This window comes from Vombatus ursinus, unplaced genomic scaffold (assembly GCF_900497805.2).
Source record: "Vombatus ursinus unplaced genomic scaffold, bare-nosed wombat genome assembly UNPS02014863.1, whole genome shotgun sequence".
NCBI lineage: Eukaryota > Metazoa > Chordata > Mammalia > Diprotodontia > Vombatidae > Vombatus > Vombatus ursinus.
The window spans coordinates 31,059,631-31,084,435 of record NW_020954641.1 but is presented as its reverse complement, the minus strand read 5'-3'; the positions used below and the strand labels follow the sequence as shown (position 1 = coordinate 31,084,435).

Sequence of the window (24,805 nt, the reverse complement as noted above, 5' to 3'; positions counted from 1 at the left end):
TTTAATTTCATGCTTAATGGGTCCCACTGTGGTCTCTAGCTCCTTGTGGCTTCTCTACATCAAGTAACAAATCCACTAACAAGCATTGTCCTAGGATTCCACTAGGGAAGAAAGCCTTCCGTAGAAGAATAAAGGGAAAAAGAAAAGGAAAAATTCAGTAGCTGCACAAAGGTCAGGAGCAGGAAACGTGGTCTCGTAAACCTGTGATGTCAAACTCAAACAGAAAGGGATCCCTATGGCCAAATACTGACATTTTCCATGTGACATTATATTTTTATTTATTTTCATAAACATTTGCCAATTACATTTTAATCTGGTTCTGGCCAGCACTCCAGTGTTCTGATGGCCACTTGTAGCCCAGGCTGTGAGTCTCACACCTCTAGACTAGGTAACCTCTAAAGGCACTTCCAACTTGAACAGCCCAGGGTTGTACCCCTTTTGCATGGAAGCTGCCCAAGGACAGCTCGGAAGGGAAGGCCACCTAGGGAACAGCAGGGGGCAGCAAAGCTCTGAGAATACAGCGTCCCTGTGGCTACTATGTGCGCTGCCAGGGGAGTCAGCTCTAGGCAGAACTGATCTAGGACTAGCAAAATACTCAGTTTTCTCACCTCCAAAAGTCACCACAGGATTGGATTACCAAGAAGCTTCACATGTATTTTTCTGTTTTTCAGAATGTTCCAGATCAAACCTTAATCTCAGGAGGATTATTTTAATACACATACACACACACAAAATCTCTTTAGTTTGCTTATCTGTAAAGTATGTGGGATTTGGACTAAATGATCTTTAAGGTTCCTTCCAATTCTAAATTCTAGATATTTTAATGCTCTGCCAGGGTTTAAAAGGTAATATCAGAACACATTTTGCACAACCGGCAGAAAGGGAAACTGAAGGCCCCAATGTGTGAGAGCCAGAAAGGAGAGCCAGAAGGGTTCAGACACCAAAAGCCTCTAATACCTGCTGTGAATATGAAGCCTGTCATAATTGAAATCTGAGTACCTCTGTCCTGAATCGAACCCCTTGCCCATTCCCCCAACACCTGGATTCTTACCGAAGCTTCTCTGTGGCCTGGTCCCTCTGCTCTAGGTCCTTTTCCAATTTGGATTTTAGGGCCTCATTCTCATTCCGGAGCTGCTCACACAGTGTCTATGAGGTAGAGACAGGCAACAACACTGTTAGGAGATGAGTAGAGAAGTGAGAGAAGGAAGCCAGACAGGTAAAGGAGGTTGCAGCTCCATTTGCCCCCGACTCACTCTTAAATAGTCCTGCCCCAACCATACCCCATGCCTAAGAACCTTCTAGTCCTCAAAAACATCAAAGAATCTCAAAAATGCAAGTTATCTCTATGGACTATAAATTCCCTGAGGGCAGGGACTGCTTCATTTTGTCTATGCATCCTCAGTACCTCTCCACTTAATGAATGCTGGTCCAATTGAATGGATGATTCAACACTGGTCATCTAGTCCAACTCCTATCTTCCTCACTAAAATGTGCTCAAAAAGTAGAAGACAAAAATAAGGTTCTTCAGAAGAACTCATTATTTCCCAAAGCAGCCCATTCAATTTTTTTTAAATAGCTCTAAGTATTTCCTTCTAATTAAGTGAAATCTACCCGGAAAGCCAAGCAGAACAAAGGTAATCCCTCTTCTACAGGACGGTCCCTCAAATCTTGCAGCCAGATGCCATTTCCCTGCCCCTACCCAAGTCTTTTTTCCTCCAGGCAGACCCTTTAAAACCTTGAACCCTCTCCAAGAAGTAATAAATGATTAATGGAAGGGAGCAGAGGTTCAAGAGCGCTCCTTCACTTCATGAAATCATGCAGTCATGAAGTCTTCAGATCATGAGGATTTCCATCTATTCCAAAGAGACCAGGAGGAGGTTAGTGCCAGCATGTTGGGGCTCCCCAACCTCTCCAGTATAGTATTGAGATCTGAGAGGCACATGTGTGGTATGCTGAGTACTTCTACCTGGAATGAGATCTGGATCCCTATCTTGCCTCTGACACTTGTCAGGGGCAAGTCCCTTTGTCCCTTGGAGTTTCAGTGGTCTTAAACATGTAAAATGCACATAGCGAGCTCTACCTTTGTAGTAACAATGAGAAGCAATGTGGGGCCAGGGGTCAAGTGCCACCTCTAACACCAATGAAATCACAGGTCCAAACAGAAAAGAGTAATAAGTATTATTTGGTCATAATTCAATATTTAAATATTATCAAATTACTAAATAACTTAAATATTACTGAAAATTACTGAAAATTTTAAGTATTATCAAAAAATTTTAAATTACTTCAAATTCTAGAGTCTAGGGCAGGGGTGGGGAACCTGCAGCCACATGTGGCCCTCTAGGTCCTCGAGTGTGGCCTTACTAAGTCCAAGTTTTACAGAACAAATTCTTTTATTAAGGGGATTTGTTCTATGAAGTCTGGATTCAGTCAAAGGGCCGCACTTGAGGACCTAGAGGGCCACATGTAGCCTCAAGACCGCAGGTTCCCTACCCCTGGTTTAGGGATTTACGAGTAGAGCTTTTCTCTTCAGCTGAGTGGTGGCCGTTTCCTTTATCAAACTGAGAACATCACAGGCATGAGATGCTGCTAGGGAGTGATAAGTGAAGTAAGTCAGTGCCAAGAAATCATTAAGCCATTAAGTAAACTTCAACCACTAAATTTGCGTGGATCTCACATTTCCCAATTTCCTTCCTTCTTCCCCTTCCCCTACTTCCCCTGTTAATGTTTGGGAAGAACTCAAATTTCTATCTGAAAGCATACATTCAGATTCCTAGCAAAAACAAACAGAAAAGTTAAGAATGAACTACATCTGATGCAATTCTTTTTCACATAAGTTCACAATCCATCTTCTTTTAGACTTCCCACTACCCAATTTCACTAGATATAAACAGGATTTTTAAAGTTTGAAGAGACCTCCGAGATCATCTCGTCTAAGTCTCTCATTTCAAAGATGAGGAAACTAAGGTCCAGAAAGGTTAAACTATTTGGTCGAGGTAACACAGCAGTAGCAAATAATGGAGTTGGGATTTTTTTTCTGAGCTCACATTTGAACTCAGGTTCTCAGACTAATCCTCCCAAAGGAAAATAAACCCTTTCAAACTAGGTCAATAACATGCAACAAAAACAAGGGTTATTCTCTTGTATGAATGAAAAGAGTGTGTGTGAAATATATTGGTACTATATTGGTCTGAACACAGACAATATCCGTAACATAATATCACTTTGAAAAAGGGGAGAAAATCTCCATACATTCCAAAGTGATATTGACTAAAGGCTCTTTGTTTAACTCCTTTTAGACCCACTGCCAAATTCCCTGTGTGCCTACACTTAACCATACCAGCAGACAAGCTGCTCCTCACCTGAAGGATGGAGGTTCTCTGCTCATTCTTGTGCACCTTAGAGGCTAGCCGGTTGAATTCCAGGGCCATGCGGCCCAGGTGGGTGAAGACCTGGGTATGATCAGGCTCCTCGGCACAGACACTTAGGGTGCTCTCCAGCCGCTGCAAATGTAGCATCAGGTTGCTGTCCTCTTTGGGCAAGGGTGCCAGGTCCTAGGAAAAGGAGAAAAGCAGTTAGTTATTTTGATGGGAGGGAGGATAGGAAATGGACACATAAGGAACAAAATGAGATCTCAAACCATAGGTATTATGGTAAGTCCAGTCTCTTACCTCTAGCCAGACTATGCTATATTGCATCCTCACCTTCCCTATAGTCACAATGGGGCAGCCTTCCTGGAACTGACACATCAATCCAGGAAGCCAGCTTTTCCTTTCTCCCCTGACTCAGTTTCCCACTTTGGCTCCAGTCCAAATTTGGGGAAATTCCATGGTTGCATTAACTTCCTATGTGCCACTGACTCATGGAGCAGGAGGTTATAAGGAAGATATCTGTCTTAGCAGAAAGCAAAGTAGCTACCTTTGTTCTTTCCCTTCCTGAACTATAGAATCAGAAATGTAGAGCTGGAAGAGACCTCTGAAGCCATCTAATCCAGCCTACTCATACTTCAGACAAGAAAACTGAAACACAAGGAGTTTAAATGACTCGCCCAAGGTCACACAACTAGTAAGCACCAGAGGACACATATTCAGTGTTCCCACTCTCCTCCACTGCTCCCAGTTGCTGTTTCTCTTCTGCCTGGGCTACCAGGAAGAATAGTGAAGGTCCAAGAAGATAAGGATACAAATACCTACAAAGATCCTAATGAACAGAGTATATATTAAAATAACTATTTCTTAGATTTATATGTCACTTTTACTCCTGAGTTTAAAGCACTTTCCAATCTCCTTTTGCCAAAAGATAACTAAAGATAAGTATTATTTAAAGTGGAGAAAATTATTTTGTCTTCTTCCATCCTCTAGTCCAGGAGTAATCTCTCCCTTTTCTAAACTCCAACATGACTTTCTTGCAGTTGTCACATGACACTTAACACACTCTGCTTTGGATTATAGTTATTTGTGACCATATCTTACCTTCCCAAATGAACTCCTTGAGGGTCAGGACTATGTCTTATTTATATTGGTTTCTTTTTTAACACCTAGCACAGGGACGTGCACATAGCAGGCTTCAGAAAATGTCAAATGAGTAAAGGAATACTATCACCACCCTCCCCCTCACCTCTGGCTCAAGAACCTATGATATTCCCTAATGCTGATTATGTGAAGTCCAAAATACCTCTTCCTGGCTTTCCAGACCCTTCCACAATCTGGCCTCACCCTAAGCCCAATTTCCCACATAGGCCAATTAGGCCTATCTCCTTACAATCCCACTTATACACAGCATATTCGTTTCCTGCTCTGTGCCTTTCCTCATGCTTATCCCCCACAACCACCTCTTTAAATTCTATCTATCCTTCAAAGCCTTCCTCAAGTATCCATTCCTCCAAGAAATCTTTCCCATTTACTCCAGCCTCTCCTCTGAACAATACAACAGCGAACCACAGAATTTAGCACTTAATCATATCATGCCTGTGTGCTAACATGACACCTATAAGTAAAACTTTTTCCCCTACTGCTTTTTTCAGCATGTAAACTTCCTGAGATAAAAAAATCTTCTTAAATACTCCACAATGTCTAGCACATGGCTGGGTAGAAAGCAAGTGCTTAATGAAGACTTGTTAAATGACTAAGTAATCTTGGTACAAAACTGAAAGCTGCTTCCCAGAGCACACAATGGCCAATTCCCCCTGCTTTAAACTCACTGACTTCTAAGTCACCAGAAGGCCCTTAATTGGAATAGCCTAAAGCCAGCAGACAAATGACGAACATGTATTAATGAGTAAAGTGGGGACAAAGCAACAGAGCTAGAGAACACCTAGTTTAAGTGAATGCCTGCCTGCCTACTTGCTGCCTTACCTGGAGGCAAACTGCTGCCTACTTGGGAGGGCCAGGGTGGTAGACATAAAAGGGTTAATCATAGGCTTTCATCATCCAGGACTTTCTGTGTCCTTTTTGCTAAAGCTGGGTGTGGAGGCTTGGTGTCCCAAAGGGCTGACTCACGTGGCTTTTGGAGACACCCTTGTACCTTAGTGGCCCCACTGGCAGGATGCCCAGGCTTGCAAAATCACATGATACCCATACAGCTAAAATAGGGAAATCAAGGCACTCTGCACACATGAATGTAGAATGAGAAGCTCCCGTCTCACTATCCCCATCTCCTTCCAAAGAGAGAACTCTGATTCCCTCTGGGGTCCTTGATATAGTCTTTATACTTCTCATATGGGCGCAGGTGACTGAAATGGAAAGGGAGGAGTGGCAGGGAAGACAGAAAGCAACTGACCACTCTCCCTATCCCACAGATCTGGGGTTCTACCTCTTTAGGCAACTCACCAACAGGCAATTGTTATCACTGCCACATGAAGGCAATTTTTGTTCCTCTGGGGAGACAACTTCAAACTCAGATGAGGTACCCTGGATAAAGAGATAGGTCCAGGTTATGCCCAGGTAAGACCAAACAAACAATGAAAGTTCCAAATAAGAAGAAATAAGAGTCTCGAAGGAAGGAGCTCTTAACTTGGAGTCTATGGATACCCCAAGTAGTCTTACAGAAAGATTTCAGAGATTATGGAACTTGGGTGGGAAAAAATTACATCATTATTTTCATTAACCTCTAATTGACATTTAGCATTTTCTTTAATTACTTAAAAACACTATTCTGAGGTGCCACAGTGGATAGGGCACCAGCTCTGGAGTCAGGAGGACCTGAGTTCAAATCCAACCTCAGACACTTGACACTTACTAGCTGTGTGACCCTGGGCAAGTCATTTAACCCCACTGCCAACCACTCAAAAAAAAAACACAAAAAAAAGTATTCTGAGATTGAGTCCATAGCCTTCACAAAATTGCCAAAGGGGTATAAGACACAAAAAAGGGTAAGAACCCCAGATGTAAGGCCTCTAAGGAGGCAGTCCAAGGTCAGTCCACACTGTCTGACTGGGAAAGTTCACAAAGAAAACATGTATACTTTAAATAGTTTGCAAAATTTTTTGCAATATATAATTAATGAACTTCACTGAAGCATAACATTGTTTCTATGGATACAACTTACTATATAACATTACTTCACTTAATGTCATGTTTTTAATAAAAAATCTACCTTCTCTACTCCCATCTTCCCGTCTTCCCCCCACCACGGCAGCTTCCCTTACCCCATCCCTTCTACTTTCTCATTGAGAAAGCAAGAAAAACACTACATAGATAGTTAAGCAACACAAATTCCTGAATTGGGCATATCCAAAAAAATTATGTCTCAATTTGCACTCTAAGTTGACGTCCTCTCTATCAGAAGGTGGACTGCATGTTTCATCATGACTCCCATGGAATTGGTCATTGTGTTGATCAGTTTTCCTGTCTTTCAAAGTTGTTTGTTTTAACAATAATGTTATCATTTAAACTGTCCTCCTAGTTCTGCTCACTTCACTCTGCACCGGTTCATACAAGTCTTCCCAAGTTTCTCTTAAACTGTATCCTTTATCATTTCTTACAACATAATATATTCCATCATATTCATGTAACAATTTGTTCAGCTATTCCCCAACTATTGGACACCTCCTCAGTTTCCAATTCTTTGCCACTTCAAAAGAGCTGCTATAAGTATTTTTGCAAATATGGGTGCTTTTCTCTTTCTTTGATATTGCTGGGTCAAGGGGTATGCAAAGTTTAATAGCTTTTTGGGTAGTATTCCAAATTTTTTCCAGAATGGCTAGACCAGTTCACAGCTCCACCAACAGTACATTAATGTACATTGTACTTTTTTTTGTCAACTCTGCCAATCTGTTATGTGTGAGGTAGAACCTCAAAGTTGTTTTTAATTTGCATTTTTCTAAATATTAGTGATTTAGAGCATTTTTTTTCATATGGCTATTGATATCTTGGACTTCTTCCTCTGAAAACTGCCTGTTCATATCCCTTAATTATTTATTAATTATTATTTATCAATTGAGGAATGACTTTTATTCTTATTAGTTTGAATCATTTCCCTATATATCTTAGAAATGAGACTTTATCAGAGAAACTTGCTGCAAAGTTTTTTTTCCCCACCTATTTACCTACTTCTCTTCTAATTTTAGCTGCATTGGTTTCACTTGTGCAAAAACTTTTGGGGGATTTTTTTGTTTGTTTGTTTTTTGCAAGCAATTGGGGTTAAGTGACTTGCCCAGAGTCACACAGCTAATAAGTGTCAAGTGTCTGGTCTGAAATTGTATTTCAACTCAGGCCCTCCTGACTCTAGGGACAGTGCTCTATCCAGTGCACCACCCAGCTGCCCCTTGTGCAAAAACTTCTTAATTTTATATAACCAAAATTGTTCATTTTATTTACTGTCATCCTCTCCATCTCTTGTTAGGTCATGAATTTTTCCCCTACCCAAGTTTCTGAAGACGCTCTAATTTGTTTATGATGTCACCCTTTACGTCTAAGTCATGTACCATCTGGAGCTTATCTTACTGTAGAGTGTGAGACATTGGTCTGTACCTAGTTTCTATCATACTACTTTCTAGTTATCCCAACAGTTTCTGTCATACATTAAATTCTTCCCCCAATAAGTAGAATCTTTAGACTTATCAAACACTAGACTATTGTGCTCAGTTACTGCTATATATTATGTACCTCATCTGTTCCTCTGATCAACCTCTCAATTTCTTAACCAGTACCAAGTTGTTATTGCTTTGTAGTATAGTTTGAGATCTGGTACTTCCCTCTCACTCCTCATAACAGATCAAGGATAGACTGTGTCTACATACATGTGGAACTGCTTAGAGAATGTTATTATTGCTCAGTTGCTAACTAGGTGTATAACTTCAAGTTATACACCTCCTTATCTTTAAAATAAGAAGGTTGAACAAAGGGTCCATCCAATATTTATATTCTGAATATGGATTACTCCTCAGAAATTTCCTGTATGTGAAAACTGAAAAGAGTAACATCTTTACCTGTTTTACAAATGATTTTGTACTCTATTAACTTCACGTGATGAAGCAATTTCTGGGCTCTTTTGGCTCTCTCACTGTGGTGATTATTTTACATTTAACTTTTCTAAAAATGTATGATAATACGATGTTTTAACTTTTATCATTTTCCTATATTTCAGAGTTAACAGTTTGTTTCAATGATAGGTCAGGATAGAGCCACTGAAACTGCATACAGTTTTTATCTTGGTGTTGGTTTTGACATTTGCTCTAACTAGCCGATAATCTGATTGCATATGCATATAGACACCTAATTTGGAAGTGATTAACATGACTATTAGGCATGGGGCTCAAGGAGGCTGAGGACTAAAAGAAAGGACCAACACATACATTTTAGCAGTACTTTTTGGTGTATCAAAGAAATGAAAACAAAATAGATGTCCATCAATTGAGGAAGGGTTAAATAAAGTGTGGTATATGAATATAATGGAATTTTATTATGGGGTAAGAAATGAAAATGACAGATTAGAGCAATGTGGAAAGGTTTGTATGAACTGATGCAGAATGAAATGAACAGACCTAGGAGAGCACACCTATGACCAATCACAGCACCAAAAAATTGATGATGAAACATACCTCTCAACTCTTGACAGAGAGATGATGGTGTAGAGATACAAAATGAGACAAGTATTCTCATACATGGCCTATGTACTCATTTATTTTGCTTGACTCTACATTTGCTTTGAGGATCTCCACTTGGAAGAGGGAGAGTAGTTTAGTGGATAGTGACAGACATGAAAAAACAGCATCAAGAAATAATTTTTTTTAATGAACAGAAGAAAACAAAAGAGCAAAAGAGGCTACAGAAATTCTGTTGCTGCCTTGTTAAACTTATGTGTGCGTACATCTCTCTTTTATTAAAATTGTACAGTGAAATTCATTTTCTTATATAATTTTCTTTCCTGCCCTTCTTTGTATCTTGAAATGTTTGTGTTTGTTGGTGGTTATTAAGTTCACAACAGAAAAGAAAAATTTAAAAACAAAACAAAAATTATTCCCATGGTAGTAATAAGTAATTTTCTATATGTGTGTGTATGTGTGTGTGTGTGTGTATACACACACACACACATACATACACACATATATATTTTGTCTATATATGTGTGTGTATATATTTATATGTATGTATATGTGTATATTGTATATACAGAGACATATATATAGTTTCTTTTTTTGTGATAGTTCAGTACTCACCAAGTCAAATGTCTTCTAACTTTCTTCTGAAGAAAGTATTCTTAAAATACAGATTACATGTAGTGGAAAGAGATGTGACCTTAGAATTACAAGAGCTGAGCTTATGTATAAACTTATTACTTAACTTCTGAGCCTCAGTTTCCTCATGTGTAAAGGTAAGAGGTTGGACTAGATGACCTCCCAGCTCCTAATCTATGATCCTAAGTGGAGTCCAAATGGAAGAGAAATTCCCTGCAGGTTCTCCTGCGGAAGTTTTCCAAGTGTTCAACTGCAAATAATTTTGTGATGACTGCATCAAGTCCCAAAATACTACAGGTCAATGAGATTCTTGGTTAGTCAGATAAGATTGACCCAGCAAACAACACAGGAAAATTATGAAAAACAGATTACTTCTCAGAGTATTTTACACATTCTAACGAGTATCTCATTTGGTTAGTACAAAAACTTTGACCAGCCATTGCAAATGGACAATGGACTGGATTCAGAATTAAATAAGAGGAAAGTAGACTGGATTATAAATGGAAAACTGTGCAGTGCCTTCAATGAGCTGACATCAAAAAGTCTTGGTGCAAATCATGAAACAGCATGATCTGACAATAAAAGATGTAGAAGAGTGGTGTCAAACTCAAGCAGGCATGGATCTAGGCACATATCTACTTTAAAAAATCCCACAAATAAGCATAATCCATGTTGTATTGTGTTTTTATTTATTTTGTTAAAGATTTCCCAAATACATTTTAATCAGGTTCCCTTCAATTTTAACACCTCTGCTGTAGATGACCAAAGAGGCAACACACAATGGGGTAACTAAGCCCTAGAATATTATCATTGATAATATTCATGAAAGTAAACATCACCAAGGATGTATGCGATTGGAAAAGGAGATAGGCTGGCCGCAAAGCAAGAGCAAATTGTAATAGATGAACGCCCTAGTGCTGTACTAGAATCTATGAAATATTCTAAAACTAGAGGAATACCTTCAACATAATGGGTAGCTCCTTTACGAAGATTTATGGAAAAGTATGGATATACACAACAAAATCATAGATCCATTAAAATATCTTATTTGACAAATGAGGAAACTGAGGTCCCTAGAGGTGAAATTACTTGCCCAAGATCACACAATAAATCAATGACAGAATCAGGATTGACTATATTAACAAGCAGGGTCTTCTGACTTTGGATTGGTTACTCTGACAATCTGGGGGTAGCTAATTTAAACACCCTGAATTTGGCCTCATTTATCTACTATGCTCTAGATCCCTGGGTGTAGCATATGGACTTAAAAACCACAAATTAACATTCTCTTAAGTTTTATCATATGTTTATTTATTTTGTTAAACATTTCCCAATTACATTTTAATCTGGTTCAGGCCAACTAGGGAATTTTGCTGCAGCTTCGAGTTTGTCCCCTTCCCACCTGACTAGCTGGGACCCAGATTAGACCCTAGCTGCCTACTACTCTACCCTCACTCCAAAGTTCCCAGAGGCCAAAGCTTAAAAGTACTTAAGAGACACTTAGAAATACAGTAGTCTAAGATGGAAGGAACTTTAGAGATCAAATCAACACCCTCATTTTACAGAAAAGGAAAATAACACTTAAAAGTTTGTTTGTTTTTTTTCTTTAAGATCACCAGGTCACTTAGTTGCAAAGCTGGGATCACAACACTGGTCTCCAGATTCCCAGTCCAGGGGCCTTTCCACTACTCCATACAGCTAGATCTTGTTCTAATGTGTTTACCTCTCATGTCCACAAGGCTTATAGCCTAAAGAAATTTCGTTTATATCCCTGTTTTAGGAAATGTGGCTATACTAGCTACCCTTTGCTAGATCCAACATCGCAAGTTCCTCAATCTCATCTTTGGTACCCCCTGTATACTAACAGGGCCTTCCCTTCAACAATATTAGACCCTAAGTCTCTCCTTTTACTCACATATAACCAAATGAGACAAGGAAAGGGGTAATTCCTTCACTTTACCTAGGGCCAACCTTTAGAATGGTCCAATCACTCAACACTAACAACAAATATACATTTATTAAACTTCTACTATATATCAGACACTGTGCTAGGTTCTGGTTATAAAAAGATAAAAACAAAATGGTCCCCCCCCTCTAGAAAACTACATCCCACTGGGCAGTATAAAGTATACTTTATACTGTATAAAAATAAGCAAATACAAAGTAATTTCAGGGTGGAAGAGGCACTAACAATGAGGGGTTAAGGAAAGACCTACTGAAGGTGACGGTGAGCTAAACTTTGAAAGAAGCCAGGAATTTCAAGAGGTAGAAGTGAAGAGAGTGTATTTTCGAGGAATAGATACAGAGATAAAAGATAATATGTTTGGCTAGAACACAGAATGTATGAAAGGGAGTAATACGAAATAAGTTTGGAGAAATGGTGGCAAGCCAGATTATAAACAGCATATGAGGGGGCAGCTAGACAGCACAGTGAATAAAGCACCGGCCTTGGAGTCAGGAGGACCTGAGTTCAAATCTGGCTTCAGATACATGATATTCACTACCTGTGTGACCCGGGCAAATCACTTAACCCCAATTGCCTCACCAAAAAAAAAAAGAGCACATGAGGCCATTTACAACTGTGATTCCATTAACGAATGCTGGTTGAACTTACTGAGTTTGTCCTTCTAAGAATGGGAAAGGATCCTTTGTCCTAAGATTCATTTTGAAAATGAGGATACATAGTCACAAAGAAAATATTCATAATAGTACTTCTGGTGGTAGCAAAGAAGTGGAAACAAAGTTGGTGCCAACTGATCGGGGACTGACTAAATGTGGTATTTTAATATAATGGAATATTACAACACCAAAAAGAAATGATGTATTCAGAGAAGCATGGGATGACCTATATGAGCTGACACACAGTGAAATAAGCAAAACTATGAAAACAATATACAAAATGACTATAACAATATAAATGGAAAGAACTTTTTTCAACTGAATGCTATGACTGCACATATATAACCTATATTAAATTGCTTACCATCTCAGAGAGGGCAGGGATAAGGGAGGGAGGGAGAAAACTTGGAATTCAAAAATTTTTAAATAGTGAATGCTAAAAATTGTCTTTACATGTAATTGGAAAAAAAGAAAATATTTTAAAAATAAAGAATGAAATAAATTTTTAAAAATAAACTGAATGCTGTATAATTAAAATGACCAAGTTTGGCCCTGGATTAGAGTTGAGAAAATATATCTCCTTCACCTCTTTGAAGAAGTGTGGAATATTGCACATACTCTCAGACATACTTGATATATTGGTTAGTTTTGCTGAAATGCTTTTGTCTTTTTTTTTAAATTTCTGTCACAAGGGATGGCTCTTTCCTCTGGAGAGGAGAGCAGGTATATATTTGGAAATGAAAGTGCTGTAAAATAAAAAGTATCGATTTTTTTTTTATTTAAAAGAAGTGAAAACAGGAATGCCCATAAAAAATTAGTGGTTTGCCCAAAGTCACACAACAAATGAGTGACTAGGTTTCCTGAGTCACAATCCAACCTTCTTTCCATTAGGCCAAGTGTTGTCAGCTTCTTTTTTTAAACCTAGAAAATCTTCATAATATCTACCACAGATGCTGCTAGAACTTACACTGGATGGAGTCTTCTGAACTGCAGGTGCTTGCTCATTCTTGGAACCAGCTGGGCTAACTGGAGGCAACTCATGGTTTACATTCCCTCCTGGAGAACAGAGAGAAAAGGAAGCCAAGTAGTAAGCCAAGTAAATAGACACTCTGATCAGACTTCTGAATTTAGATTTTTTAGGGTGAGAGTCTTTATGAACAATATTCCCAGTAGTCTGGCTTTAGTAATTTGTTTAAGGAAATGGGTGGCTGGTTATACCTCTTTAGGATCTCTCAAATAGAAGAATATCTTCTTTCCTCCTTGACTATGAGAACCAGGGGTCTGTAAAGCATAGCGTAAAACACCACCTCCTTAGAAGACTGGGAAAAATCCCTGAGAATCCAGGCCACTGTTTCTGCCTGATCTCTTCAAAATGCAAACTATGAAGATTATTCTACCAGTTATCATTAAAAATCTTCACAAATGGGCAAGTCCCCTATAATCCCTAGGCCTGTCACTGCAAAAAGCTAAAGAAAATTGTTCCAACCCTTCTGTTCTAAGTTATTTCCCAAAGATCCAATCAAATATCATGGAAACTCAGGCAAATAGCCAGTGATAGCTTCTGGGTCAGAGTGGAAAGGTGAATTTGGTATCACAGAACCTCAGTCCAAATCCTGGTTCTGTCACTTTCTACCTGTGTGACTTTATAACTTACCCTCTCTGAGCCTCAATTTCCTCAACTGTAGGGAAGATGTCGGGCTACCTGGCCTCGGAGGTCCCTTTCAGCTCCAGATCTATCATCCTGTGATTCTATGCTCTTACAGGGTTGTGGCAAAGATTCAGTGTGATTGCTAGAGAGTTCTTTAAGAAGGGATGATCAGCAATCCCAGAGAAGTTCCTGAATTCTGACTTCCTCGGATAATCTAAAAAACACCTCCTGGGACTATGGGTGCTCACACTATTTAACAGGTCACAGTCATTTTGCATCTTGGCATTCTCATTTGTGAACTGGCAAATAACAACAATCTTTCAGGGCTGCTGTGAGGGTTAATTCACTAAAAGGATTTAGGTGAATATTTATTATGGTTGCCACTGAAGAGGAAAGGAGCTTGAATTGCAGCAAACAAAACGAATTATCTTAGATATAAGGAGAATATGATGAGGACTGCCTAACACTTGAACAGATCACTAATGGAGATGGCCAACTCCCATGAAAAGTGGTCACCTTTCTACGTGGAACATTTTAAACTACAATTAGAGAAGAGCTGTGCAGATGGACAAGCCGAATGGATCCTACCTCTAGTAAGCATACCATAAATCATAAATGCTGAATTGAACTGAAACTGAAGAAAGGGTTGGCTAAGGAAATTAACATTATCAAAACATTTGCAAGGATCTGGTGTTTTCTGGTTCAGCTGTTTTTTCAATTGTGACTGACTCTTCCGGACCCCATTTGGGGTTTCCTTGGCAAAAATACTGGAGTGGTTTGCCATTCCCTTCTCCAGTTCATTTTTACAGATGAGGAAACTGAGGCAAATGGGTTTAAGTGACTTGCCCAGGGTCACACAGCTAGTGTCTAAGGTCAGATTTGAACTCAGGAACTTCCTGACTCCAGTCCTGATGTTCTATCCATTCTACCACCTAGCTGTCCTTAGCAAGGATGTGTTTAGCTAATTAAGAAAATGTACTTTAAGGAACTTTTGCATATTTATGCTAATGCTGTTAATTAGACAAACTGAATCCATAACATAAGCCCCTGTAAGTAATATATGGATATTGCCTTGGGCTATGATAAGATATAGTCAAAGGAAAACTTTTTCAATAGCTGTTTTCATCTGCTGTTGAGAGCAACACTTGCATGAATTTTTCTCTGAGGCACACACAGAAGTGACATGACATTCCAGGCATCATGGGAGCAAAGTAGGGCTAAAATGGGGGTTTGCTGACTCCTTCTGGGAGTGGGAAAAGAGAAGGAAGAAGGAAAGGAGAGGAAGTAAAACCATAAATGTTTGCATTCTGCTATTCCAATGTAAAAACTCTTATGTAAAAACATTAGAAGTCTTCTCTCTTAAAGGTTTTTCAATGAAAGATAAATGAATTTATCATTTGATATATTTTCTTCTACAAAAATAGTGAAATTGGAGAACTACTCCATCTCCCTGCCTTTAGATGTCTATACATATAAAGTTCTCTGATTTTTGTTGGTATAGGATAACTTGGTATGCAAGGCTTAGAGAATTTCCTGAGGTTTAAGATAAATGATTTACCCATGGTCACATAGCACTAAGTGTCGGAGGCAGGATCAGAACGTGTGCGCTTAGCTCCTGGTCCAGCAGTCTCCCTGTTATGTCATAATGTCTCTCATGCCTTCAGACAACTGTAAATAACTAAATGACCCCAGAAAGAAGATCTGAGGTATACTCAGAATCATATAATACCAAAAATGGAAGGGACCTGAGAACACAGATCATAAAATATCAGAACTGAAAGGGACCTCAGAACACAGAATGTTAGAGCTCCAAGCAGACTTAGAAACTATCTAATCTAAAACTAATGTGATAGGAGCAACACTGAAGCCAAGAAAGCTAAGCTTTCTTTTTTTCTGCTAAACAATAGCAGAATACAGTTGTGTTTTTTCCTAAAAGGTGATGAAACCATTCTCAGAAAGTCCAAAAATGGAATAGGCTTCCTCAGAGAGTAGCAGATTCCTCATCACTGGAAAAACATTTGTGGGAAATAATGTAGAAAGGCTTTTATTTCATTATAGGTTGGACTAGATGCTTTCTAGTTCTTTCTCAGGCCTTTCCAGCTCAGAATTTCTGTGACTCTTAATCTCTTCATTTTATAAAGGCTGAAACTGAGACCCAAATTGTAGAAGTGTCAAAATCAGAAGTTGAGCAGGGTGTGGTGGCACACATCTGTAGTGCCTGCTACTTGAATGAAGATGACAGACCTATTGAATTTGGGAATTCTGAGCTGCTATGAGCTAAGCTGTTCAGTTCAGGTGTCTGAAAGAAGTTTAGGATCAATATGGTGAGATCTCAGGAGCAGTGAAGCTACGAAATTGCCGAAGGAGTGAACTGAACCAGGTCGGAAAAGGAGAAAATCAAAACTTCCACGCCAATTAGTACTGGGATCGGGCTCACGAGCAGCCCTTGCACATCCAACCTGGATGAGATGGGAAAACTCAATCTTCATTTAAAAAAAAAAGATCATAACTTGGATGGGAGCATGAACAAATCTGGCTCATTCTTTGATACACACAGGGACTTCCATCCTATGGTAACCCACTGCCATCATACCTGTGAGCTCAGCTAGGTGGTCAAAGGAAGATGAGGGAGGAGATGGCTGGAGAAGCTCATTGTCCTTGGCCAGTTCCTCTACCTTTTGACGCAGCTTGGATGCCTCCATCTGAGATTCTTCCAACAGTTCCCCTGGGGCCAGAGGGGGAGAAAAGTGCAGAAAGAAAGTTCAGCTCCCATAGTATTGCTTACCCTACCTGATCAAAGTCTATTGCTTTCCATGGACCTAGAACTAAAAAATCCACCAAGCTGACTAAATCCCATGTTTGGATATTCCAGTTCAATGCCTAGATTTCTCCCACTTTTCCCATGACTGGATTTCATCACAGCCCAACTGGAGAGAGTAGGTGAAGGAAGCAAAGCCCAAACCAAGCCACCTTTGCTACTAGTTGACAGTGTGAGCTACAAGGACAGGGAAAAACTTATTTAAAAAGAAAGTTCTGGATTTGGGTGATAATTTTCAATTATCTTGGGACATGGATTGGTTGGGAATATAACTCTTCCTCCCAAACCCCATGGGGACACTAAAGCAAACCCCAAAGGTGCCCATTTGTCCCAAGGTCTTCCTGCACTCCAAGGGCCTCAGACCAGGTATCTGCCCAGTTTTCAGTAAAAACAGGGAGCTTTCCCACATCCACCACTAAAGATCTTGTCATAAGGGCCAGCCAAAGTTCTCATAATGTTAGACCCTATAAGAAACACAGTTTTGGATAATACAAAACTCAAGGATTTGTCTGTGAAAAGAAATAGGATGGGAAGGAAGAAGAGGTATTTATTGGTATGGTACATGAAAGGAGAATGAGGTACTGCAGAATCATAAGAGAGCAAGAGAGGTATCTTCCATAGCATGTGGAAGATTACCCAGTGATACTCACATGGCCCCAGGGCTGCAGGGAGTGGAATAAAAGCTAAAGTAAGAGTACTTCTATCAGGACAGAATGACACCAGTATACTTTGGATGAGATCAGCTGGCTTGTGACAGTGAGCAGAGCTTGTAGGAAAAATGCCATGAGATTATGTGGAGAGGCCATCTGAGGCTCAAAGGCATGGTGTTATTTGTGGCCTCTTCAGCAAGAGGGTCAGAGTCTGTCTCCATTTGTGTCTTATTATAGTAAATGGGGACAGTCACAGATGACTGCATTGGGTTAGGCTTGAAAATCATACCACTCTATAACCCACACACAGCAGGTACCAGAAATGAAGGAGTAAGTGATTTAATGCTGTGTGTACATATACAGAACTGCTGATCTGAATTAGCTGAGCTTATTCCCAGTTTCCCATCCTTAGAAAAAGATGCAAAGAAGCAGCCATTGGGACAGAAATTGTTTCAACCCTACCAAACCTCACTTTTCTCCCCTTGGAATATAGGCACTATGTTCCCTCCCTGATTATCAGGAGAGAAAGCAGCATTTTAGTATGGACTTCATTAGGGATATCAGGGTCTGAAAAATAGCTTGCATAAATGGACACAGGCTCCATCATAGCACAATGACCCTTTTTTTTTGGAGGCAACCAGGGTTAAGTAACTTGCTCAGGGTCATACAGTTAGTAAGTATTTGAGGCTGAATTTGAACTCAAGTCCTCTTGACTTCAGGGCTGGTGCTCTATCCACTGGACCACCTAGCTGCTCCTACAATAACCCATCTTGCACTGTCTTTCTAAACGAAAATTAGACCTACCATGTCCATCTCTCTCCACCACTTCTATGGATAATTGGTTAGGGTACCCCTTACTTAGGAGGAGGTACTTAGTAGAAGAAGTAGCAGGAGCTAAGAATATTTGAGAGGGCAGGAAGAGCTCACTTCAGAAGTCCCCTACACACCATGCCAACCTGTGATTCTTAAGTCACAGTATAAGTCATAGCAGTGTTTCCTGGAGTGACTGTAGCATGAGCCTGGCCAAAATGGCAAATCTTCTTGGTGACACCCATGGTGATGGAACAGAACTCTAAGACCTAAAAAATATCTCTTATAAGCTTGGGAGTTTCTGCAGGGTCTTTGGAAAGACCAGAGGAAGAAAACTTCCCCAACAGCCACAAGGACGAGGCTAATATAAAAGATATTAGGACAGGAAGATGGAATGGGGTATCTTCATTCCTCTGAATCCCAAAAGCAGAAGAAGGTGGCCATATGTCTGATAAATCACAATACCCTTCACTGGGGATCAACTACCTAAATTCCAAGAATAGATTACACATTTCCAAAATGTATTTATCCTTGTTATCTCCACAGTACCTAGTTTGGGACTTCGTACACAGTAAGCAATTAATAAATGTCTGCTGAATGAATGAACAGGACAAAGCAGAGATCCTGACTAGCCATGTGAACATGGGCCCTGTTTCTCCCCTATATAATTCCAGAAATTAGGACTCTCAAAGTTAAGACTTTTGCCACTGAGGCAGCCAATGGCACACTCACAAAATGTCATGCAGAATACCTAGAAGCTCAGGTCACAATCAATATCTCTTCCCTCCATCTCCTATCCCTAGAGTAAGAGCAAAAATGCAGGTCCCCTTATCCCTTACCCCCTTTTCCACCTTCTCCATTTGGGGACAGTCAGGGAAATGACAAGCAAGGGAGGAGTTACTAACCTAGGGAGACACTTGGGTAGGCTGGGATCCACAGGGTGACAATACCTCAACTCCGAGGAGCCAGAAGTACACACCAAAGTAAGTTACAATATCAAACTGCATTCCCTGGCTAGCTTCCACTTGGGAGCTAGCCAGTAGGCTATAAGTAAATGTCCTTGAGTGGCAAGACCATGGAGCAGGAGAACCTTGAAGTATGCTTGGGATGAAGGGGAAGGGAAAGGAGGGGAGGTGGGTGTCTGCATTACCTAACATCTTTATCCCTTGCATTTTTTCCTTCAGTCGAGAATTCTCCTCCACTAGATGCTCAAAAGCTGCAGATGCCTCTCCTTGCTTGCCCTCACCACCGGGGTCGTAGATCCGATACGGTCCTCGCCCTTCCATGGGGGCAGCTTAGCCACCAGACTTCGTGCCCACCTGACTGTAAAGACAACAGCAGGATATCAGAGCCACCTGGCTCAGCACTCTGTCCATTTCCTGGCACCTAGGAACCTCTTCCCCCAGCCAAGCCCACTCTAGGGCATGACATACCCCCAAGATCAAAAGACTTAGAGACTAAAAAACAAGTTCTTAGAGGTTTGGCAGATATGAGATCCAGACCTCTATGTGTGGAGAGAAGTCAAAAGGACAGAGAGCTGGGAGAAGGTATTTGGCTACAGCCTCCAGCTAATGGAGTATCCTTGTCATGTAACATATAGAGAACCATGGTCAGGAACAATCATTTCTATTCCTTAAAAAGCAATAATAATCTTGTCCTCAGGATTGTGAATTAAAGAATGACTGAATCTTAGAAATAGAAGAGTCCTCAAATAAGCATCTTCTAGTTCATTCCTTTAGTTCTAAACATCAAAGAAACTTAAGTGATTTGCACAAGATAACAGAGCACATTTTTAGGAGATATAGAAGGTAGATCTAACTCCCAGTCCATCACTTTTTCAACTATTCCATGCTATCATGTAAGACATCTTAGCTTCACCTTTAAGATCTCAGTGAGGAATATCTACAGTACTCTCTAAACATGTGGTCAGCCCCAACTCAACATCTATCTGGGATTATTTCCTTTAAGTTAAATCAATTAACCACAATTTTACTTCTCAAAATCTCTACCATCCCCTATCAGGTACCTCAGAAAGAGAAACAACCCAAAGGTGAGGCAAGATAGTTACTTTTCTCCAAAACAAGACTGAAACTCCCCTCCTGCCTATTTCCCCCACCCCCTCACACAGTACTTCCCAGGGTATGGCAGGGGACCGCACATCAGAATAAAAAAGGCTGGGTATGGGGGCTGCTCACAACCCAGACAGACAAGTGGGTAGGCCCAGAAATAACCACAAAGAGTTATAGCAGAGATTATGTTGCTAAAACAAAGTGCAAAGGGTTTGGAGGGAGGAGTGAAAATAGCAGCAATGGGATATATGAGTCTGTACTTCAAACCCACAGCCCCAGATGTTAAGAAAGGACTGAAGAAGACGGCACAAGTCTGATCCTAGGCATCCTGACAGAACCCCAAAAGGCACAGCATCCCCCAAAACATCTTCACTGTGTACTTTGTGGAACTTGAAAACTTGTGTAATAAACTACCCATCCCTAGAACCTAAGCACAGGGGCAGCTAGATGGCGCAGCGAATAGAGATCCGGTCTTGGAGTCAGGAGGACCTGAGTTCAGATTTGGCCTCAGACACTTGACACTTGCTAGCTATGTGACCCTGGGCAAGTCACTTAACCCCAACTGCCTTCACCAAAAAAAAGCAAAAACAAAAACAAAAACAAAAAACCTAAGCACAGCATAGCCTAGGGTCTCTGGGATTCACCTACTCTGGGTCTATCTACCATGTGCTACTGCCAAGGCAGAACATAACATTAAAGTACCAACCAGCAAAAAGGAGAAGAGATTTCCTTATGAGGTTTACTGGTTGCCAGAAGTGACCGATTTCCTGGACATTTAGTATGACCCTCAACCAAGGAACCCCCCAGAACCCCAAAGCAATGAAGGCCAGAAATAGGTGTTAAGCCAGAGAAGGCTCCTCTATGTAAAAGCTGGAATCCAAGAGAAATCATAAGACTTTGAGAGTTCTAATCTCATTCAAAGAGTATGTGGATGGAGAACTGTGGAATTAAGTTTTGTTAAACTAAAAGAAACAAGAGAATTAGGAAATTCTAAATAAATACAAGTACCAGAAAGATGAAGACCACTCCAAGTGAGGGTAGAACAAGGGGTGCCAAATATATTTCAGTGTTAAAGTCCTGAAGGTCCAGGCCATACTGGGAGGGAGCTTGGTTTCTCTGCCTCAACTGTGGGGAATCAGGCTGAAGATACAAACCTCTCTCCGACCACACATTCTAAATGTACCAATTTGCATAAGACCAAGCTCACTTACACTTTGGTTTCAAGGCATCCCCTCACCATACTAGTCACTCTACCAGCTTGGACTCCCATCAGCTTGCTAATATTCTTCCTCAAATGTGGCACCAAGAACTGAATCGTGTAGTCAATATGATCTGAACAGTGGGAATTTAATTTTCTTTGTTTTGCGCACACTATACTTCTATTAATGCAGCCTAAAATCACGTGAGATTTTGAGGCTACCAGTTTACACTGCAGATCCATACTGAACTCGCAATCCTCTAAAAACACTGTCTTTTTCTTACACATTTTGATTAACAAGGAGATAACAGTAAGAAGGCTACCAGAAGAGGGTTTTTTTTTCTCTAACTCTTTTTAGGGCAGCAAGAAGGAACTAGGAATGGCTGGTTAATCTTTCCACACTCCTATCATCCCTGCTCTAGCATCCTTTTTTAAAAGCAAAGTTTAAGCTACTATGGCATAGTTAGGTTACAGACTACTCGAGTGCTCATAGACTTTGCCATGGCTCTGAGAGAATCCTTCAGATAAGTCAAGCTCTTATACCACAAGAATGTTGGAAGGAACGAGTGGTTGTATATAAAAAGCTCAGCAACTCAACATAGACAGAAACTGATGACAAATAAACTAAAATAATCAAAAGAAGAAAGGAAAGAAATTCTCAAAAGGATGCCTCCAGAAGGAGAGAAAAACTGAAGGATTTAAGAATAAGCAAGCAAAGAGAAGCCTCCAATATATAACTAAGATATACTATGGGGGAAGAGAATCACGGGTTAAAACAAGAGGAGAATAATTCTATAACTATACCTATAATACAAAAAAGGAGAACAGAATAGACACAAGAACCACCAGCATGGCTGAAGGCCTTATGGAAGAAATGAAGGAAGAGATAAGAAATGAAAGGTTAAAAAGCTTAAAAGTTAAGCTTAGAAAAGTGTTGGACTCTAAAGAAATAACTTAAATAGAGGAATATTCAGTGCTCATTTTGGGGTCATGACAATATAATAAAAGTAACCATCCTACCCAAGTTAATTTATACTTTTAATGCTACAACCAAACTATCAAAGACGTATTTTAGAGAAATCAATAAAATAATAATAATTCATTTTAAAAAATAGCGGTAGAACACATTGCTTTAGTAGGAAAATTATGAAAAAAGGTAGGAATGAAGGAGAAATAGTACTTCCAGACCTAAACCATACTGTATAACAGCAGACATCCAAAGCAATTGATATTGGTTTAAAAACAGAGAGGTATATCAATGGAACAGACTAGATAAGGAAGAATGTGAAACAATGGAACTCAATAACCCACTGTTCAACAAAACAGAAAACATAAATTACTTAGGAAACAACTCTTTATTTGATAAAATCTGATAGTTAAAATGGAAAACGGTTTGGCAAAAATTAGGCTTAGATCAGCACCTTAAACCATACCATACATTTTAAATGGATATATGCCCTTAATGTTAAAGATCATACCATCAAAAAATTAGAAGAGAAGTAGATCAAATACCTCTCACAGCTACGCATAGGAAACGTATTTTAACCAAAGGATAGAAGCAATTACAGAAGATGAAAGCTAACTTTGATTATATGAATCCAAAAAGCTTCTACACAAACTAAATTAATGCACCTAGGATAAGAAGGAAAGCATTAGAATGGTAAAAAGTCTTTGAATCAAATTTCTCTGATAAAGATTTGTTTGCAATATATATAAACTATTCAATTCTAATAGCATAAAACTGCACTAAGACTTTTGGGACATCTAGTATACATGATCAAAAGCCATTCCCCCCATAGATAACTGTGAGTGGTCAAAGAATATGAACAAACAGTTCTCAAAAGAATTGCAAACTATTAAGAACATGTTGAAAGAATATGCCAAATCACTAATAATAAGTAAAATGCAAATCAAAACAGCATTGAAGTTTCACCTTAAAACCTATAACCTAGCAAGAATGACGAAAAATAGGGGCAGCTAGGTGGTGCAGTGGGTAGAGCACTGGCCCTGGAGTCAGGAGGACCTGAGCTCAAATCCAGCCTCAGACATACCACTTACTAGCTGTGTGACCCTAGGCAAGTTACTTAACCCTGACTGCCTAAAACAAACAAACAAAAAAAAAAAGAATGACAAAAAATGGGAATAGTTAATGTTGGAGAGGCTGAGAGAAGATAGGCACAGTAGCACATTATTGGTAAAGGAGTAAATTAGTACAACCATTTTTGGAAAACAATATGGAATTATGCAAATAAAATTATTAAAATGTCCACTTTAATTCAGAGATTGCATTATTAGGCTTATACACCATGAAGGTCATTGATAAGAAGAAAGTTCTCATATATACCAAAATATTTATAGCAGCACTCCATGTGATAGCTAAGAATTGGAAATAAAGTAGATGCCCTCAATTGAAGAATGTGATATGTGAATGTAATAGAACATTACTGTATTGTTAGAAATGATGAATGTGATCAATACAGAGAAGCATGGAAAGATATATAGATAGATAGTAGGTATAACTACATATAAAATGATTACAACAATGTAAATGGGAAGAACCACCATGGAAAAAAAAACAAAAACAAGTGCTGCAAAATTATAAAGAATAAGCATGGCTTGAAAAAGAAATATGAGAAGACACTTAAAGTAGGAGGTCCGCAAGTGCTGTACATTACACGTGAGAGAGTTGGGTTATAGGCAGACACCAAAGGCGGATGAGCAGCCCTGAAAAGAGTTCAGCACGCCCTCACAGCAGAGATGCTAGTCCTTCCTAAACACCAGGAACAAAAGGAGAGCCTATGCAAAGACACAAAAACCAGCAAGGGCAATAAGGAAGCCAGTTTGACAGAAACATGGAGTAAAAATAGGAGGAAATACGTAATAAGCCTGGAAAGGTTTGAAACCAGATTATAAACTTCTCTGGGTCTCAATTTCTTCATCTGTAAAACAAAAGGGCTGAATATAGATCACAGGTCCTTGATCTTTTTTAGATCACAGACTCTATGGTTACTTGGTGAAGCCTATGAACCCATTTTCAGAATAATTTGTTCCTTAAAATTCATAATTGAAGAAAATGCTAACTCTCAGAGGTTAGTGATAAAAGAGATGCAATCTTTCCCACCCAACTTCATGGAGCCCTTAGAATCTATCCACGGACCTCTTGGGGGGCTGGTGGATCCCAGTTAACAACTCCTAGGCTACATGATTCCTAAGATCCATTCCAGTTGTTACTCTATGATCTTATGAACTCTGAAATATGACTGCAAAGCACCAGAGCTCCCAGGTCAGAGATGAGAGAGAGACAGAGAGAGAGAGAG

The 24,805-nt window shown here is 39.7% G+C and overlaps 1 protein-coding gene across 5 annotated transcripts in view; it reads right to left on the bottom strand.

Moving 5' to 3' along the window:
* TNIP1 (TNFAIP3 interacting protein 1) overlaps positions 1 to 24,805 on the bottom strand; it is a 62,672-nt gene that overhangs the window by 19,555 nt on the left and 18,312 nt on the right. For 2 of the 5 annotated variants that reach the window (XM_027841989.1, XM_027841988.1), the window contains exons 2-7: positions 19,372 to 19,544; positions 16,537 to 16,668; positions 13,263 to 13,351; positions 5,829 to 5,909; positions 3,363 to 3,554; positions 1,052 to 1,146 (exon numbers count right to left, since the gene is read on the bottom strand). In XM_027841989.1, coding sequence (XP_027697790.1) covers positions 1,052 to 1,146; positions 3,363 to 3,554; positions 5,829 to 5,909; positions 13,263 to 13,351; positions 16,537 to 16,668; positions 19,372 to 19,507 — 725 coding nt within the window. In that variant the 5' untranslated portion in view covers positions 19,508 to 19,544. The remainder of the gene's footprint in view (positions 1 to 1,051; positions 1,147 to 3,362; positions 3,555 to 5,828; positions 5,910 to 13,262; positions 13,352 to 16,536; positions 16,669 to 19,371; positions 19,545 to 24,805) is intronic. The other 3 variants (XM_027841991.1, XM_027841992.1, XM_027841990.1) reach the window with 2 other exon arrangements.